Source organism: Hypomesus nipponensis, chromosome 4, assembly GCF_054491055.1.
Source record: "Hypomesus nipponensis isolate SF chromosome 4, ASM5449105v1, whole genome shotgun sequence".
In the NCBI taxonomy this organism is placed as follows: Eukaryota; Metazoa; Chordata; class Actinopteri; order Osmeriformes; family Osmeridae; genus Hypomesus; species Hypomesus nipponensis.
The window spans coordinates 14,921,328-14,941,566 of record NC_140364.1 but is presented as its reverse complement, the minus strand read 5'-3'; the positions used below and the strand labels follow the sequence as shown (position 1 = coordinate 14,941,566).

The following is a 20,239-nucleotide window of genomic DNA, read 5'->3' as shown; positions in this document are numbered from 1 at the left end:
AGAGAGAGAGAGAGAGTAAGGCTCATCAGATCTCCAGCTGTGTAATTCACCCAGACAGGCAGCAGACTGCTAAACTTCTGAACAGCTGTGGACACACTAACACACACTGCACCCCCCCACTGCACCCCCCCCCACTGCACCCCCCCCCCCCCCACACACACACACACACAGCCCCCCCCCACTGCACCCCCCCCCCCCCACACACAGCCCCCCCCCACACACACACACACAGCACCCCCCCCCCCCTGCTCTTACTATGAAGCCCAGCTTCTTGTAGTCCCGGGTGTACATGGACTTGCGTTTCTCAATGCTGCCGCTGTTGTTGGGTTCACACTCCACATCAAAGGCAATCCTCCGCAGCTCAAAGATGATGTCTCTCTGGGCCTACACACACACACACACATAATTATACACACACGGATATGATCACACACACACAGACCCCCATACAGACACACACACAGACCCCCATACAGACACACACACAGACCCCCATACAGACACACACACAGACCCCCATACAGACACACCCACAGACCCCCATACAGACACACACACAGACCCCCATACAGACACACACACAGACCCCCCATACAGACACACACACAGACCCCCCATACAGACACACACACAGACCCCCCCATACAGACACACACACAGACCCCCCATACAGACACACACACACAGACCCCCCATACAGACACACACACAGACCCCCATACAGACACACACACAGACCCCCATACAGACACACACACAGACCCCCATACAGACACACACACAGACCCCCATACAGACACACACACAGACCCCCATACAGACACACACACAGACCCCCCATACAGACACACACACAGACCCCCCATACAGACACACACACAGACCCCCATACAGACACACCCACAGACCCCCCATACAGACACACACACAGACCCCCATACAGACACACACACAGACCCCCATACAGACACACACACAGACCCCCATACAGACACACACACAGACCCCCCATACAGACACACACACAGACCCCCATACAGACACACACACAGACCCCCATACAGACACACACACAGACCCCCATACAGACACACACACACACAGACCCCCATACAGACACACACACAGACCCCCCATACAGACACACACACAGACCCCCCATACAGACACACACACAGACCCCCATACAGACACACCCACAGACCCCCCATACAGACACACACACAGACCCCCATACAGACACACACACAGACCCCCATACAGACACACACACAGACCCCCATACAGACACACGCACAGACCCCCATACAGACACACACACAGACCCCCATACAGACACACACACAGACCCCCATACAGACACACCCACAGACCCCCATACAGACACACACACAGACCCCCATACAGACACACACACAGACCCCCATACAGACACACACACAGACCCCCATACAGACACACACACCTGGTCCTGGGGGTCCATCTTGGTCATCATGCGGTCCTCCAGAAGGTTGAAGGTCAGAACCTGCAGCACGTACAGCTGGTGGGCCATCTCATCGTTAATGGGCTTGGGGCTTCGGATCACATTCTGGGGAGGAGAGGGTTCATGAGGGTGACGGAGATCAAGATGTAAAGATGGACAGAAGGGAGGAAAGAGAGAGGAAGAGAAGGAGGGGGGAGGAGAGGGAGAGGAGGGGAGAGAGGGAGGGAGGAGGAGACAGAGAGGAGGGGAGAGAGGGAGGAGGACACAGGGAGGGAGAAGGGGAGGAGGGGAGGGAGGAGGGCAGAGAGGATGGTGTGACCGTAGACACTCACACTAAGGATGATGGAGCGTAGCTGCTTCTGGGCGAGGATGTGGGCCATCTCCTGGAGAGAGAGAGAGAGAGAGAGCAGAGAGAGAGCAGAGAGAGAGCAGAGAGAGAGCAGAAAGAGGAGAGAAAAACAGAGAGAGGGAGAGTGACAGAAAGACAGGGAAAGAGAGAGAGAGAATGAAAGGGATCATGATCTATACCTTTATTATGGCTCTAGAGGAACTACAGAGGTTCTAGAGGAAGCTGTATATCAAAAAAAAGGGGTGGATTATGGGTAAGGTAGGAGAAAGTAAACTACTTTCTCGGTGAGACAGCGTAAATGTCTCCTCTCTGGTCTCCATCCTGGGTCTATGATTGACCACACTCTTATCTCTTCTAAAGGGAGGGAGAGGGGGAGAGGGAGAGAGAGACAGGAAGGGAGGGAGAGAGAGGGGGAGGGGAGGAAGAGGAGGGGGGATACAGGGATGGAAAGAGGGCACAGGGAGGGAGACAGGGAGGGAGAGAAGGATCTAGGAAACATCACTAATCAAAGTGCACTTACTGTCAGCGGACAATCAAGGATGCTCACAGAGCGCTCGTCAAGCTAGCATGAGGAGTGCAAGAGGAAGGAAAACACACACCAGTCAGCAATAACGAGACGGGGGGGGGAGAGAACGGGAGAGAGAGAGAGAGAGAGGAGTAGAGAGAGATAGGAGTAGAGAGAGAGATAGGAGTAGAGAGACTGACAGAAGAGGAAAAAAGAATAAAGGGGCAGATAGCGAAGCATGTTTTTGTTGACCCCCGGCAACAGGCTAGTGAGTCAGCAACATGGGGAGGGGGGTTCTGCTGTGTCGTGGAATCTTCCTGCTGACTCAGGAGAACACAGGAAGTGTGTCGGGTCCTGCTGCTAAGGACAGCCCTCACCTCGCTGTGGCTCAGCCAGCTGAGCTCAGTCATGGGAGAGGGGGGGGGGGGAGGGGGCGGGGGGGGGGGTCTCTGGGGCCGTCAAAGTAAAAATACATGAAAGGGGGAGGTTGAGCAGTGGTGTCATCATCGTCTGGGAAGAAAAATTCAGTGTCTGTGTGTGTGTGTATGAGTGTGTGTGTGTGTGTGTGTGTGTGTGTGTGTGAGTGTGTGTGTGCCCCCTCCCCACCTGTCTCTTCTCCTCAGGGGCTTTGAGGAACAGAGCGTTGATCACAGCGATGGTGTAGGTCTGGATGTCCTGGTCGCTCCTGCAGTCACAGAACAACAGATGAGGGGGACACCAGAGAACACGCTAGAACATGCTGGAGAACGCTGTGTGTGTGTGTGTGTGAGAGTGTGTGTGTGCGTGTGTGTGTGTGTGCGTGTGTGTGTGTGTGCGTGTGTGCGTGTGCGTGTGTGTGTGCGTGTGCGTGTGTGTGTGTGTGCGTGCGGGTGTGCGCGTGTGTGCGTGTGTGTGCTTCCTCTCACCCCTGCAGGTGTGGGATGAGCTGTCCGATGGTGATCTCCTGCGCCACCTTCTGGTAGAGGTCCTGGCTGTTGAGCACCATGGACTCCAGGATGGCCAGAGACCTCTGCAGTACCGCCGTGTCCATGGCCGACTTGTTCACGAAGCTGGCGATCTGCACACACCAGGAAGGGAGGGATGAACGAGGAAGGAAGAATGGGTGGAGAGAGGGAGGGAAGGAGAGAGGGATGGGTGGATTGAGGGAGGGCAGGAGAGAGGGATGGGTGTATTGAGGGAGGGAAGATCAGGGGAAAGGACGTGGGGGGGGTCACCTTCTTGATGAAGGCCACAGAGAAGGTGTCCCAGGAGACGATCCCGTGGTCCATGAGCTCCACGAAGGCGGTCAGTGTGAAGGACAGCAGGTCTCCGAAGCTAGAACACAACCACACCACAGACACAGCCAATAGAAACGCTGGAACACAACCACGCCAAGGAGAAACAGCCAATAGGAACGTCTCTTGCTGCACAGTGATGCGTGGATGGACGGCTAAAGCCAAGCCAGGGGAGGGGAGCAGAGGGGGATGAGGAGGGGGGAAGAGAGAGGGTTGAGGGGAGGAGAGGATGGAGAGGGAGAGGGATGAAGGGGAGGAGGGAGGAGAGAGCGATGAGGAACGAGGGGAGGAGGGAGACTAGAGGGATGAGTGGAGGAGGGAGGAGAGAGCGATGAGGAACGAGGGGAGGAGGGAGATTAGAGGAACGAGGGGAGGAGGGAGGAGAGAGGGATGAGGGGAGGAGGGAGGGATGAGGGGAGGAGGGAGGAGAGAGCGATGAGGAACGAGGGGAGGAGGGAGATTAGAGGGATGAAGGGGAGGAGGGAGATTAGAGGGATGAGTGGAGGAGGGAGGAGAGAGGGATGAGTGGAGGAGGGAGGAGAGAGGGATGAGGGGAGGAGGGAGGAGAGAGGGATGAAGGGGAGGAGGGAGGAGAGAGGGATAAGGGGAGGAGGGAGGAGAGAGGGATGAGGGGAGGAGTTACTTGGTAGAAGCCACAGCCTGGCAAAGAGAGTAAACAAGGTGAGGCAGAGTGTCAGCCCTCCGGTACAGCAAGGGGCGCCAGAGAGCCAGCAGGGCCATGAAGCACAGTATCAGAGCAGGGAGTCATGCAGGCACATTAACTGGTCAACTTCATGTTCCAGAGATGGTAAGTAAGGTTAACTCTTCTATTGCCAAACACAGCCGGTCACTGCATCAACTGGCAGTTGATATTTGACAAAAACAAATCAGTTCAAATCAAAATGTACAATCTCAGAAGAAAAAAAAAAAGTTGAAAATAATTAAAAAGAAGTGAAAGTTGAATGTGCTATTTTGTGAGAAAAATATTTGTACAATACTGCCCCCTTCTGCCATGTTTACAGAATGCAATCCTGAATCCTGGGAAACATTCCAAACAAGAAAAGCTACAGGACATGAGAGTCAACAGTTTAAATATACAACAAAACGTGTGTATAACAGCGTGAGAACACTTAAGAAATGAGTTTTGACGACTGTTGTGATAAATTAGTCACAGTTCCAGAGGGCGGCAGGAAGTTAACATGGGATGCAGGTCAGCCATATTAGTAGTCCATAGGAAGACCGGATTGTAGTTCTGTTAGTGGTATAAAGTTTAACTGGAGGGGTGAGTACAGTAAGCTTGAGCAAATGGACAGCTAGGATAGCTGTGATGCAAGTGCCTGTCAATTACAACTTGTAATGCTAAGTGTTATAATGCTAAGTGTTATAATGCTAAATAATTAAAACTAAGTGTCAGAAGCTAAAGCCTGGTCTACGACCTATGACCTCTAACCTACGACCCCCAACCTGTTTCTATAATACAGCAGGAGAGCCTCGACAGCAGGCGGTGTCCAAACTCCGGTCCTCGAGGGCCGCTGTTCTGCATGTTTTAGATGTTTCCCTGATCCAGCTCACCTGGTTCTAATGAATGGTCGTTGTAACAACCCATTCATTAGAATCAGGTGTGTTTGGAGCAGGGAAACATCTCAAACATGCAGGACAGCGGCCCTCGAGGACCGGAGTTTGGACACCTGTGCTCTACAGTCTACATGTGATGAGTGATGGAAACTTGAAGTGTGACGAATATACTATTGTTATTACGGTAACCAGGTGATATGCAGGTGTGTTGTGATGGAAGTAAGTGTGGGACAGCCTCAGTCTGTGAGGATAAGACCCAGGAGTCCCACCGGGCCGGACCTTCCCTCCAGCTCAGTAGGAGTTATCAGAGCTCTATCTCTGGATCACTGACTAGCAAGTGACACCTTCCAGGCCAATCCCACAGTTCACCACTCGCTCCTGACAGAACACCCTATGAACACTGAAGACAGACCACAGGAACTGGTGCTCTTTAAAATAACGTCCCCGGGGAAATGAGTGTGTGTGTCTGTAGTTCCTCTCTGCCCAACAGCACATGCAAAAAATATTATTTTTGTCGAGAAAATAAGTTGGTTGTTTGGGTTAAGTGATACATAGATAACGTATTCCACAGATGGATGCTAGTGTTGGCGGCCATGATTGAGTTTCCCATAACACCAAGTGCAAGTCTTTAATCATGCAGACTCTTGACTGGCAGATTAGGAAGAGGACAGAGAGCCAATGGGGTTATCCGGCTGGGGAGGGGGAGGGGCTTACCAGGGCTTCATAATCTTCTGTAGTTTCTGATAGCGTCTGTAAAGATTTAAGAAACTTTGGCGTCAGGGAAGGAGTGCAGAAGTGGGAGGACTGAAGCCAGCACAGACCCAAACAGGGCTCCACGTGGGGCAGGGTCAAACAAGCAGGGTCAACAAGCTACACAAATGCTGAGAAGATTTCATTTAGTCATTTTTTACATTTAGTCATTTAAGCAGACGCTCTTATCCAGAGCGACTTACAGTAAGTACAGGGACAGTCCCCCGAGGCAAGTAGGGTGAAGTGCCTTGCCCAAGGACACAACGTCATTTTGGCATGGCCGGGAATCGAACTGGCGACCTTCAGATTACCAGCCCGATTCCCTAACCGCTCAGCCACCTGACTCCCTGATTTCGTGGTAAAAGATGATGAGACAATGCTATACTGACACTGACATTGTCATATCTGACATTGTTGTATCATATATATATATATATATATACTGACATTGTCCTATCATATTCTGGTCACATTTAGCCGGATCTTGATTCAGCATGTGAACTAATAACTCGTCAGTCCTGCTTGTTGGAATCACCTCAAGGTTTCAGTTGGGATTGTCCTTCAGATACACATCATGCTTCTATACACAGACTTAACACAAGAGTATTTTCACACAATCTACCACGCAAGTCCACACACACACATTAACACAACACTGTTAAACAATCAGGTACATTTTAATGAAAATAATATGACATAGATATGATGACATAGATGCCAGATGTACCTTTGATTAAATGCAGTTTTTATTTTTATGTAAACGTTACGCTATATATGAAGGGTTAGTGAAGTTGAGGTACACACACAGACACACACACGCACAGGCACACACACACACACGCACAGGCACACACACACAGAGCAGAACAGTCAGAGAAGCAGCTGGCTGCACAGTGAATCCTGACAGACTCACACAACAATGGCAGCTCTTGACAACAACACCTAGCTCACATCTCTGAGTAAGCCGATTTGAGGCGAGCTTAACATTAGACCAAAAAGCATCTTCAATCAAGAAAACTTGAACGTTTGAAAGTGTAACTTTCAAAACTAGAAAATAGGTTCAAAAACAGGTTTGAAATCATGTTTATCTTGTATCTGGGAAACACCACATACTCAAAGTATCCCTAATCAGAACCACAACCCTAAATGTGGAACTGGACAGTTGAAGTTGCACTGAACACACAGTTGACTTAGAGACAGATGTTCCCATGTTCCTATTTAGATCCAGCAGGGGGCAGCATCACACTTCCTGTCAGAGACGAGGTGATGGGGCCACATAAATACACCATGATGTCATATCCTCCAGACCACAGGCCTGAACCTCATCTGGCCTCCTGGATGGAGCATGACGGCTAAATGGCTGCAGCGCAGATGAAGGTGTGTCTGGATGAGGGTGTGTCTGGATGAGGGTGTGTGTCTGGATGAGGGTGTGTGTGTGTCTGGATGTGTGTGTGTCTGGATGTGTGTGTGTCTGGATGTGTGTGTGTCTGGATGTGTGTGTGGCTGGATGTGTGTGTGGCTGGATGTGTGTGTGGCTGGATGTGTGTGTGTGTGGCTGGGTGTGTGTGTGTATGTGTGGCTGGATGTGTGTGTGTATGTGTGGCTGGATGTGTGTGTGGCTGGATGTGTATGAGTATGGGAATAGAGGTGAGTGTGATTAAGTATATAAATCCCTATTGTGTGTCTTCAGTCTCCACAGGCTCCCAGTGTGTCATTGGACTCTGCTGGGTGTTCACACACTGACCCTGCTGTCTCTGCCCCTCTGAGACCTAGGCCTCACACACACACACGCACACCTCACATCATGGCTGAAAAACTCCACCTCAGCAAAATGCTGCTGTTACCCTCCCAGTAACCTTCAGCAGTCTCCAAGGCCCTCAGCCATCTGACACACACACACACTCTCACACACACACAGACTCCCCTCCTCCCCCTCTAACAGAATGTACAGTGCAACTACAAAGCCAGCGTGTAGACCGATCTGATCCCAGATCTGATTCCTGGAGAACGTGTAGTAGCTAACGTGAGTAACCAGGAGAATACGACACAGGACATGAGGAGAGACACAAGGTCTAGCAAGACAAGAAGGAGGAGGAGGAGGAGAGCAGTAAGAGGAGGAGGAGGAGAGGAAGAGGAAGAGGAAGAGGAGGAAGAGGAAGAGGAAGAGGAGGAGGAGAGCAGTAAGAGGAGGAGGAGGAGAGGAAGAGGAAGAGGAGGAGAGGGAGAACTTACTCTGTGCCGCTCTCCACCATCTGAGTGAGCAGTGAGATGCCGTCCAGGTTGATGAACTCCTGGGCGAAGGTGACATCTCTGGAGCAGCTGGCCAGGTCCTTCAGGGCCTCCAGCTTGGCGTCCATACTGGACGACTGGACACGCTCATGCAGCTGCAGCGCTGTCTGGGACTGAGACCACACACACACACACACACACGCAGTATGAACCAGGAGATGAAACACACACAGAGGCAGTGTGAGATGTTGTCAGACAGTCTGGACTTACAGGAGATGTTGTCAGACGCAGAATGGAGCCGTTCTTTATGTCGTTACGATTCTGCGGAGACACACACACACACCTTAAGACATTGTGAATAAGCTATTAAGCTCTGAACTACGGATAATAAACATCATCTCATCTCTACAGATGAGGAGGGAGGGATGGAGGTGTAGGGGGGGATGGAGGTGTATGGGGGATGGAGGGGGGATGACGGGTACCTTCTCTGTGATGTAGAAGACTGTGTTCTCAGCGTTTTGGAGAGCAAAGTTCTCCGGGTTCCCCAGAGACCACCTGAACAAACAGGACGCATCACAGCTGGAGAACGGATGCTAAAACAGATACAGGTACTGTGTTCTTTTCACATCCGTAACAAGGCCCAAAATGTGAAACCCAGCCTTACCCCTCACACACTTCCTTAATGATGGCGGAGAGAGGCTTTTTCTGTGGAGAGAAAACAGACGTTTTGTTGGATGAAGACATGATTGTTAATGTGACTGACCACCTCAGTGGCACCAAACACTGTGTTACTGAGAGCTCCAGTCCCTCTCTCCTCCCCCCCACCCCCCCACCCCCATCCCCCCCCACCTTCAGGGGACCCCTAAGACGAAAGAGAGGGAAAAACAAGAGTTGAGAAATGCACTCTGAAGTATTTGCCTCTGTGTATCTGTTCTTAAACAGGAACAAGATCATCTTGGACTGGACGCCCGGAGGGGGGAGGGGGACGAGGGTAGTGAGAGAGGCTAAGAGCTAGGAGATGTGTTAGTTATTCTCAACGGAGCTTGGCAGAGATACTGAAACCCAGCCTCCAACAAGAATCACTTTTTATACAAACACACGCTCCGGGCCAGAGAGAGGAGGAGGGGAGGGAGGGAGGGAAGGAGAGAAGGAGAAAGGCCGAAGAGGATGTGCAACAAAGAAGAAGCCAGATGGAGACAGGAAACAGAGGCTGCTGCTGAGCTCAAATGGAGGAGAGGAGGGAGGAAGAGGAGAGAGGAGATGGAGGAAGAAGAGAGAAAGGAGATGGAGGAAGAGGAGAGAGAGGAAGAGGAAAGAGAGGAGATGGATGAAGAGGAGAGAAAGGAGATGGAGGAAGAGGAGATGGAGGAAGAGGAGATGGAGGAAGAGGAGATGGAGGAAGAGGAGATGGAGGAAGAGGAGAGAGAGGAAGAGGAGAGAGAGGAAGAGGAGAGAAAGGAGATGGAGGAAGAGGAGAGAGGAGATGGAGGAAGAGGAGAGAGAGGAAGAGGAGAGAAAGGAGATGGAGGAAGAGGAGAGAGGAGATGGAGGAAGAGGAGAGAAAGGAGATGGAGGAAGAGGAGAGAGGAGATGGAGGAAGAGGAGAGAGAGGAAGAGGAGAGAAAGGAGATGGAGGAAGAGGAGAGAGGAGATGGAGGAAGAGGAGAGAAAGGAGATGGAGGAAGAGGAGAGAGGAGATGGAGGAAGAGGAGAGAAAGGAGATGGAGGAAGAGGAGAGAAAGGAGATGGAGGAAGAGGAGAGAGAGGAAGAGGAGAGAAAGGAGATGGAGGAAGAGGAGAGAGAGGAAGAGGAGAGAAAGGAGATGGAGGAAGAGGAGAGAGAGGAAGAGGAGAGAAAGGAGATGGAGGAAGAGGAGATGGAGGAAGAGGAGAGAGAGGAAGAGGAGAGAGAGGAAGAGGAGAGAAAGGAGATGGAGGAAGAGGAGAGAGGAGATGGAGGAAGAGGAGAGAGAGGAGGTGAAAGCAGCACTGACCTGGTCTATCTCCATCAGCTTGGGGAAGGCTCCAGGCCATTCTATAGCCACCTTCACGATGTCTGCAGGGGGGGGCATGGCTGCTGACGGCTTGACCTCTCACCGTGGAGAGATCTCATCCAAGCCTGGAGGAAAGAGAGGGAGAGGGGGATGAGAGAGGCAGAGGAGAGGGGGGGATGAGAGGAGAGGGGGATGGAGAAGGCTACAGTGCAGGTGTACAGGAAGTGGAACAGCTGTGACACGAACACGCGGAAACACACACCTGGCTATAATGCTCTGATTCTGTGTAGATTGGACCTGGGATTTGTCATCACCGAGTCCTACTGACACAGCAGGAAGGATGAGAGAGAGAGAGAGAGAGAGTGAGAGTGAGAGTGAGAGTGAGAGTGAGAGAGAGAGTGAGAGAGAGATTGTTGGAACTCCCCTGGCTTTCTTAGATAAGGTGGTGGACTCAGACAGGCGGGCAGGCAGTCTTGTATATACACCAACAGGCCAAGGAACACTACATGAATTATTCAATACGTGGGTCAGTTTGGGACAAGTAGATCATGTTTGTTTCTGATAGATAAAAGTTTTACATATTTAATCCTATTTTTTAATGCATGAGGACTGCTTTGGTTGACTCTACAGAACAACAAATCAGGGGACACGACCAAGAAGGAGAACCAACCAACAGACACCAGGAAGTAGGATAACCAACCAACAGACACCAGGAAGTAGGACAACCTACCAAGAGACACCAGGAAGAAGGACAACCAACCAAGAGACACCAGTAAGGAGGAGCACCAACCGGGAGACATTTGGGTGTTGTTTTGCTGGTATCTCAGCAGTTGTTTAATTTCCGAGTCTCGTATGTAATCCGTCTGGTCTGGAGTGTGACTCACCCCATAATAATCAGCATGCCCCTTGTTTCCAAAGGGGCCGGTTGCCATGGGAGCCAGTTGCATCGATGAGGTTTAGCTATTAGCTGCATGGTTCTATTCAGAGTTATGTTACCACGACACCCCCCCATCCCCCACCAAGGATGCTAGGGAAGTTAGCTGTATTGAGAGCCAGTCCCTGATTTAGACCAGCCAATCAAGACATTTAGAGAGAAACTTTACTCTCTTTGCTCCTGCAGCTGCACCCCCCCCCCCCCCCTCAATCTCCTCATTCTGAGAAAATGGGAGCGTGAAAGAGAGGAGGAGAGAAAGTGAAAGAGAGGAGGGGAGGGGGGGAGAGAGAGAGAGTGAAAGAGAGGAGGAGGGGAGGGAGAGTGAAAGAGAGGAGGAGGGGAGGGAGAGTGAAAGAGAGAAGCGTAAACAGGGGCAGAAATAGACAAGTCCTGGAAGATGAACACAGCAGCACCCATCTCTCCATCAACCTTCCCTCCCTCTGCATCCTTCCTTCCCTCCCTCTTTCCTCCTCTTCCTCCCACCTCTTTTCTCTCCCTCCTCTCCCTCCTCTCCCTCTCCTCCCTCTCATCAAAGCTCATTCAAGTCTGCTCAGCTGGGGAGAGCATACACCCTGCTCCATACTCCCAGCAACACAGCAGCCCTCTGATCCCAGCTCATCTCTGTTTCAAGGTGTGTGTGTGTCCCTGTGTGTGTCCCTGTGTGTCCCTGTGTGTGTGTGGCTGTTCCTGATTGGCTCTCCCAGGCCAGAGTCTGATAATGATGATGGCTGTACAACCAGGCATCAAATGCTCCACAGACTACATGATACGCCAATCAGCTACTCTCTGTGCGTGTGTGTGTGTACGAGAGAAAGAGCGAGTGTGTGTGTGTACGTGAGTGAGAGAAAGGGAGAGAGAAAGACACTGATCTCTGCCTGATGGGAAACTAATATGCACAGGCATAATCTCAACATCTCTTTCTTTTCCCCCTCCCCTTCAGTTCTCTCTGTACCTGTTATCTCCCCTTCCTCCCTCCCTCCCTTCCTCCTCTCCCTCTCCTTCCAGACTGAGAGCAGAGGTGACCCTGTGATTCTAGTGGTCAGATCAGCTGTGTGGAACACACCTCACGGCTCATGCAGATTGACCCTCCGTCCCTCAGTTTAATTACAGTAATGTAGAGAACCCATCAATGCACACAGCAGCAGGAACACCAGTTCTATAGCTCACTGGCCCTAATCCAGAGGAGGCTGAGTGTGTGTGTGTGTCCAGGGTTGGATTCTCAGATAATCTGAGGGCCACGTGCGACCCACGAGGGGAGGAGAGGGGAGGAGAGCTGAAAGCAGAGAGGGAGTGGCAGAGGAGGAGAAGAGGGGGCTGGGCTTCACCTTAATAATATATGAAGAGTAAGATGAGAAGACTTGCCTTCTATGTGGGGAGGGAGGGAGGGAGGGAGGGAGGGAGGGAGGGAGGGAGGGAGGGAGGGAGGGAGGGAGGGAGGGAGGGAGGGAGGGAGGGAGGGAGGGAGGGAGGGAGGGAGGGAGGGAGGGAGGGAGGGAGGGAGGGAGGGAGGGAGGGAGGGAGGGAGGGAGGGAGGGAGGGAGGGAGGGAGGGAGGGAGGGAGGGAGGGAGGGAGGGAGGGAGGGAGGGAGGTGTGAGCGATGAAACATGGATAAAGCAGAGGGAGGAAGAGAGAATATGTGAAAGAGAGACACAAAGAGAGGGGTGATGTTGATCATGTCGACTCTTTGGCTAAACAAAGAAAAGGCTTAGTCAATTCAGCAGCCTTGGTCTCATCTGTTTACAACTACCCACAAACACATATACACACACACACACACACACAAGCAAAACAACTGTCGATTACAGCAAGAAATCACAGCTAGCCCAACTGGCCATCAGAGTGGGTTAGCCTCATCCCAGAACACAACACCGGCTCTTAACCCACAAACCCACCATCAATCACACTCCACCATTGACAGAACTGTCCCCTTTTACTACCCCTGTGTGAAAACCAATCCTGTTAAACTTTCATAAGTCCAAGGTTTGCCCTGCTGCGCCCAGAGGGGGGGGGGTTACTGGAGATCCTGGCAACCAGGGTGGATTTCAAACGCGCCATTGAAGCGCTTCATCTGACACCTCTACAAAGCCCCCCCGCCTCGCCACAGGGGACGCTGGGAAACGTAGGATAAGGACCCCCATCTTAGCTGAGAAACAAAGACAACACGGTCAAGACTTATTGTTGCTGAGAGCCTGACGCTGTCTAACACACACACACACCCAAACACACACCCAGCGTTTACACACACTCCTCCCAGCTGAGCCACACCCACAGGAAGGCCAGAGTCTCACACAGCCTCCAAGCGTTCACAAACAGCCCGTATACTGTACCAGGCACACTCACGCACATATACACACACTCATGCACAGCCTCTACAGCCCGTATACTGTACCAGGCACACTCACGCACATATACACACACTCATGCACAGCCTCTAAAGCCCGTATACTGTACCCCCCCCCCCCCCCCCCCAAAAACACAAACCCCGCACGGCAGGGACAAAACAATGACCTGTGGAGGAGCTGCAGGAGACAGAGAGACAGAGAGAGAGAGAGACAGAGAGACAGAGAGAGAGAGAGACAGAGAGAGACAGAGAGAGAGAGACAGAGAGACAGAGAGAGAGAGAGGAATGGAGGGGGTACATCCCCACAGAGGAAAAAAATATTCCAACCAAAACAGGGAACTGACTTCTATGTACAATACCGGCAGAGCATTCATAGTCACACCCCGAACAGCACACTAGAAAACACCACACACGCACACACACACACACGCACACGCACACACACACAAGAGAAGTATAAACACAGACACAAAAAGAAAAACACATCAGCAGTCTGTCATCCTTGGCTAGACACAAACAAGATGTCTTTGTCCTATCTGGGTTGTTGTGGCTAGTCACATTTTTAAACATTCCAGCAAGTCAAACAAACCAGTCAGTCAGCCAGCCAACCACACAGTCAGTCAGTCAACAAACCAGTCAGCCAGCCAGCTAGTCAGTTAGTCATTCAATCATCAAGCAACCAGACAGCCTGCCAACCAGTCAGCCAACCAGACAGTCAGTCCACCAATCATCAAGCAACCAGACAGTCAGCCAACCAGTCAGCCAACCAGACAGTCAGTCAACCAATCATCAAGCAACCAGACAGTCAGCCAGAGCAGGCCTCCACAGGCCCCAGTCAGTGTGCCTGGTCTGGGGTGCAGCAGGCAGGATATCCTGTCAGAGCGCGGAGGAGGAAACATCTTCGCCGCTCTCACTCAGGAGACGAGCTGGCGAGGGGGACGCAGCTCAACAACACACATCCTGTTTCACATGTACAAGATTGATCACACACACACTACCACACACACACACACACACACACCTCCACATATGCAGAGTAACACAGACACGCACTCAAACACACAAGCAGATTGAAGATTGTCCTCTGGGTGTTTGTTAGCATGCTAACTACGCGTCGCTAGCTACAAACAAAGACCGAAGCAACGGGAATTGTAGAACAATTGTTGAACAATCGTAGAACAAGAGTCATAAACAATAGACCAATAAAATCCCCGTTAACAAGATTAACGGCATCTTAACAATGAGAGCGTTGGAGCTGTATTAAGAGGTGAAGTACCAGCCCTCAACCCAGCATTCCCAGTCAGAATCTTATCTGGGGTAATTAAAGATAATGGGCCCAGCTTGGGGTGGATTGCATTGGGACTGTCCTTAATATTTCCTCGCGACAGGATATGGAGCTTTTGCCCTGTCCTGCAGTGGTTTGGGCCGTTTCCCTCCAAATCAAAGCAGCAGGCGTCTACAGCACCGCAGGCATCCCTGACAACAACTCCGAAACTAGAAACTCAGAAGTTATTGCTTTTTCCCCCCACAATATACTGAACTACATTTGATACGTCCCTAACTGTGTGTGTGTGTGTGAACACCTCAGTCTGCTCTGCCCTTCCCCCACCCCTCAACACTAGCCTAGCCTCCTTGGTAAAGCACCATTTATTTAAAAACAGTCATATTAATAAATAATAATGTACTCATTTAGCCAGCGCTTTTATCCAAAGTTATGTACACTACATGGGGGAATTCGAACCTGCAACCTAATCAACAGTAAAGTGCTCTAGCAACCAAACCACTAAACCCCTGTTAGAGAGGCAGGGCTGGGCTAAAAAGGCCGCCCCGGCCTGCTACTTCCTGGTGGTGGATGGGTGGCACGGCCTTCGCACAGTGCCCGCCGGCGGAGGAACCACACCGAGAGCTACGTACCACGCCACTAAGAAGAGACTCACCCGGAAACCTTGACGACAGGCAGAGAGGAGGCTGCCGTTTCCTTGCCTCTCCACCAGGACAGAACCTCAAACCAGGAACCAAAACCAGGAACCAGAACCAGGAGGAGACTAATCACAGGGCTTCCACACGTCAATCCTCTGCTCTGCTTTGAGCCAAACACCAACAGTCACAAAACAAGACTGCCTTGCCTCGGCCACAGAGGAAGAGAGTCAAAGATAAAGAGAGGGAGGGAGGGAGGGAGGGAGAGAGACAGGAAGAGATGTTAGTAGGAGGAAGTAGGCGTATTTGACAGAAGAGGAAATAGGTCTGGAACAGACTGTGTAATAGGGGAGAGAAGACAAGTAAAAAATAAATATGTTTAAAAAAGCGGTAACATTTGAAAGACAAGAGCTAGCTGCCGGAGAGAACTGGGGAGGCCTTATAAACACAGCCTAGCACCTATGTGTGCTAACGCTAAGTGCTATCAAACACACATACACTAACGCCACTCACTTCAGGCTTACCGACAACCTGTCAACAAACCCCTAGAATACAGTCTCGCGTCACGCCACAAAATATCCAAAGGGTGAATCTCAACCGCCGTTACGTGTGTTAATCTGAGGTAACTATTATTAGAGTTGAAACGTTTCCAAAGGAAAGTTACTCAATGAACAACACACACACACACACACACACACACTTTCACTTCCACCCTCGGCTGCCCCCCTTGTTGCTGATGCAACTGAGGCAAACTGAATGTTTCTGAAACGAGTCACACACGCGAACCCGCTAGCGACACCAGTTTGAGACGTCCGCCCAGAAGTGGTTGGCACCACGGATCTTTACGAATCATTAGACCTCCAGTCATCTCATCCAGAGAGGGAGGGGGGGGGGCAGGAAGAGAGAGTTCATCTAGAGAGAGATGAGAAAGATAAAATAAAATAAAAGAATAAGAGAAAGAGAAGGCTAGAGAAAGAGAGAACAAAGCTAGAGAGAGAAAGAGGACTAGGGACAGAAAGAATGAAGTGGGCTACAGAGAAAGACGACGATGAAGAAAGAGAGAGCCTGTGTGAGAGTTGAAGATAGGTCAGCAACATCAGCTCTCTCTTTAAAGACTTCAGTTCCACCTTCATCTCACCCCATTTCCCCCTTGGAATGTTTCTGGGATGCAACCATTCAGGGGAGCGTATTTAGGGCTCGGATCTGGCACATATATGTCACTCATGTAGCCCACTCGGTCATCTTTATCGGTCGCAAAAGCTAAGTATGCTAATTAACGAGCCCCAACGGCCATGGAACACATTCAACTTCTTCCAAGTCTACAAATATCTCCTATCTCCATGTCTTCACATGCTAACAATATAGAGCTAAAGAGTATCTACATGCCACTGAAGAATTGTAGCGTGCTAGTTCCTCTCCCAGATCAATAGCAACACCACATACTTTCAAGAGTATCATCCAACCTGCCAAGTACAGTACAGTACAGCACAGTACAGCGCGCGCACACACACACACACACACACACACACACACACACACACACACACACACACACACACACACTTGTTGTCGTCTCGCAAAGCTTCGATACTGCCGAGCTAGCATTGAGTTATCGGTCTCCTTGGATATTAAACTTCAATTTACACCAAAATGAGGACAAATTGGCTTGCGGAAATGTACCTTGCCTGGGGCCTTGTAACAGACAATCATTTGGACAGGGAGAGGCTAGTCAGTGATAAAAACCAATACAGCTGGCCTATGCTACAGTGTCCAGGCTGGACACCACAACAAGCAGTTTTATTTGCTAGTTACGGAAAGTGATTCGTTTAAAAGTTTTGGGACCTCCTAACTTTTTATTCAACATGGAGCGACGCGTGCCAACTGCCGTGTTGATACGAGGAAAAACACCTACAGCACAAAAACAGATTACTTATTGCTCGCTGAACATAGATTGATTACTGCTGGCATGATGCTTCAAAATCTTTAAATCCCCTTAAATCCAAATGCAAACGTAAAAACTACACTTATACCGACCCGAGCAACTCCACTTTAACACGTTACATAATCTGCCTGTCACGCAAGGGCTTCTGTCAGTGCGTAGCAGAAACACCAGTTATCAAACACAATCCTTTCCAGCTTTGAAAAATATACAGTCCTACTCTCTCATTACATAACGCAAAAAATATCCAGCCACGCAGAGGATAGCTATGTGAGGTTAAAAAAAGACCAAAAGAATACATTTCAAAACGAAAACAGAAAACACTTAATTAGGAGTTTCTCCTGCTCAGGCCCGATGCTAGTTAGCATAGTGAGATAACGGGATGGAGAGAGAAAACAAGGGCTAGGCATAACCCACAGGCTGGGTGAGTCACTGACAGTGTGACCTTCTGCTCAAGGCCTTCCCAGTCCAGCAGGAAAACATAACCAGGTCAACCACACACACACACACACACAGAGTCCTATTTCAATGTTGCAGGGAGAGAAGCAGTCAGATAGGGAGGTGTGCGTGTGTGTTGCAGGGTAATATGGAATCAAGTACACACTTAATTTAGAAGAGGTTGGCACTTATAAACCCAACTCACTCGCTTGTGTTAAATGCAGTATCTACTTATATTGTTGTTAGCTGCTCCCGGCAGAGTAGGTGTAGGTGAAACTGACACTGTAGCTCGTACAATATGCTATTAATATTAGCTTCTCACATGCTGCTGACTCTACCTCATCACAGCAAAGTTTCAGTGTTCATTTAACACCAGGAGTGTTTATATAAATACCACAAATTATCTCACTCAAACTTGCTCCATTTCCTGACTTCACAGGAGGTAAAATAACCTTCACAAACGCTCTTCAGACAGTTGTGTGTGTGCAGAGTACATGTCAGGAGGAAGTCATTCTAAATATGAGTATGAGTCAAGTCTAATAACACACATACGTGTTCACTCTACAGGCGCTCTGCGAGATCAGGCATCTCACTTAAACTTACGCTACGTTTCTTTTTCATCTACACTTTTATTGTGTCAGACAATCTCCCCAGACCGCCTGGTTCAGACAGAGCTGATATGGAACCCAGGATGATAACCCTAGTGGTTATCGTAACCCCAGGGACGTGCACAGGCTATGGCTAAGGTTGCCCAGGCAAACATTTCATAAAGTAGCCATTCACTTCCAATCCATAAGCCTATGGGCAACGAGAGTGGAAGTCACAAGGGGGGGGGGGGGGGGGGTATGCCCCCTACTCTGTTTACTCTGCGGTACTGCACGCAACCGCCACCTGAGCATTTTCTTGCACTTAGAGACGGTCACGGTTGTTTTAATCTGTGTGTCAATAAAAAACTGCTCTGACGTCAGAAACGGTGAGTTTTAAGTTGTAGAAATGTATAATAAACAAACAATCATCATCAAGTTTTATGAAATCAATTAAAAATCTTCATAAATCCAGGCTCAGTTTCCCACATTTAGCCTAAATAATCAGACGGCTAGCTTGCCCACTAGACAACAAGCCCGTTATCACATGCACATTTTTTGGTAGGAAAACTAATCTACATGTCTGCTGATGGTTAGTTTATAATATTTTGTTTTAACAAGAAGAATAAATGATGGAAGTCATGCATTACATGAATTATTATCATTAATAGGCAGGCTATTTTTTTCTTTTTGGGGGGGGGGGTGCCCTTTTTTCAGGCCAGAGCAACTGCCCTTCAAAATTCCTGTGCACGTCCCTGCATAACCCTGGTGGTTATCAGGCCCTAAATCCTCCTTGCCTGGCAGGGGGGGGGGGGAGGAGGAGATGAATATGTCTGCTATGCTGCATGCGGTTGTTCACTGCAGGGCTCCTTGTGGTCGGCCTGGACTCTCACATCCTGAAGTGTTCAGCATAGTTGTGGGATAAGGACAAAGTTGAGGAGAGGGTTAGGGGACGAGGACAGATTTAAGAGGTGAGGAGAGAGAGAGAGGGTTGGAAGATCAAGAGAGGGTTTGGACAGGGACACAGTTAGATGAGGACAGGGTGGAGGGGTTAGGACAGCACTGGAGGATGAGGACAGGGTGGAGGGGTTAGGACAGCACTGGAGGATGAGGACAGGGTGGAGGGGTTAGGACAGCACTGGAGGATGAGGACAGGGTGGAGGGGTTAGGACAGCACTGGAGGATGAGGACAGGGTGGAGGGGTTAGGACAGCACTGGAGGATGAGGACAGGGTGGAGGGGTTAGGACAGCACTGGAGGATGAGGACAGGGTGGAGGGGTTAGGACAGCACTGGAGGATGAGGACAGGGTGGAGGGGTTAGGACAGCACTGGAGGATGAGGACAGGGTGGAGGGGTTAGGACAGCACTGGAGGATGAGGACAGGGTGGAGGGGTTAGGACAGCACTGGAGGATGAGGACAGGGTGGAGGGGTTAGGACAGCACTGGAGGATGAGGACAGGGTGGAGGGGTTAGGACAGCACTGGAGGATGAGGACAGGGTGGAGGGGTTAGGACAGCACTGGAGGATGAGGACAGGGTGGAGGGGTTAGGACAGCACTGGAGGATGAGGACAGGGTGGAGGGGTTAGGACAGCACTGGAGGATGAGGACAGGGTGGAGGGGTTAGGACAGCACTGGAGGATGAGGACAGGGTGGAGGGGTTAGGACAGCACTGGAGGATGAGGACAGGGTGGAGGGGTTAGGACAGCACTGGAGGATGAGGACAGGGTGGAGGGGTTAGGACAGCACTGGAGGATGAGGACAGGGTGGAGGGGTTAGGACAGCACTGGAGGATGAGGACAGGGTGGAGGGGTTAGGACAGCACTGGAGGATGAGGACAGGGTGGAGGGGTTAGGACAGCACTGGAGGATGAGGACAGGGTGGAGGGGTTAGGACAGCACTGGAGGATGAGGACAGGGTGGAGGGGT

At 50.6% G+C, this 20,239-nt stretch overlaps 1 protein-coding gene across 5 annotated transcripts in view; it reads right to left on the bottom strand.

Moving 5' to 3' along the window:
• The window catches only part of elmo1 (engulfment and cell motility 1 (ced-12 homolog, C. elegans)), a 51,913-nt gene that overhangs the window by 20,636 nt on the left and 11,038 nt on the right, over positions 1-20,239 (bottom strand). Inside the window, exons 1-15 of one of the 5 annotated variants that reach the window (XM_084696926.1) lie at positions 10,890-11,217; positions 10,422-10,479; positions 10,160-10,284; positions 8,830-8,870; positions 8,648-8,720; positions 8,436-8,486; positions 8,169-8,338; positions 5,901-5,936; positions 3,552-3,651; positions 3,243-3,394; positions 2,944-3,022; positions 2,353-2,394; positions 1,816-1,866; positions 1,466-1,588; positions 256-384 (exon numbers count right to left, since the gene is read on the bottom strand). In XM_084696926.1, the coding sequence (XP_084553052.1) occupies positions 256-384; positions 1,466-1,588; positions 1,816-1,866; positions 2,353-2,394; positions 2,944-3,022; positions 3,243-3,394; positions 3,552-3,651; positions 5,901-5,936; positions 8,169-8,338; positions 8,436-8,486; positions 8,648-8,720; positions 8,830-8,870; positions 10,160-10,237 (1,125 nt within the window). In that variant the 5' untranslated portion in view covers positions 10,238-10,284; positions 10,422-10,479; positions 10,890-11,217. Of the gene's footprint in view, positions 1-255; positions 385-1,465; positions 1,589-1,815; positions 1,867-2,352; positions 2,395-2,943; positions 3,023-3,242; positions 3,395-3,551; positions 3,652-5,900; positions 5,937-8,168; positions 8,339-8,435; positions 8,487-8,647; positions 8,721-8,829; positions 8,871-10,159; positions 10,285-10,421; positions 10,480-10,889; positions 11,218-15,372; positions 15,562-20,239 lie in introns of those variants that run through there. The other 4 variants (XM_084696925.1, XM_084696924.1, XM_084696927.1 and 1 more) reach the window with 4 other exon arrangements.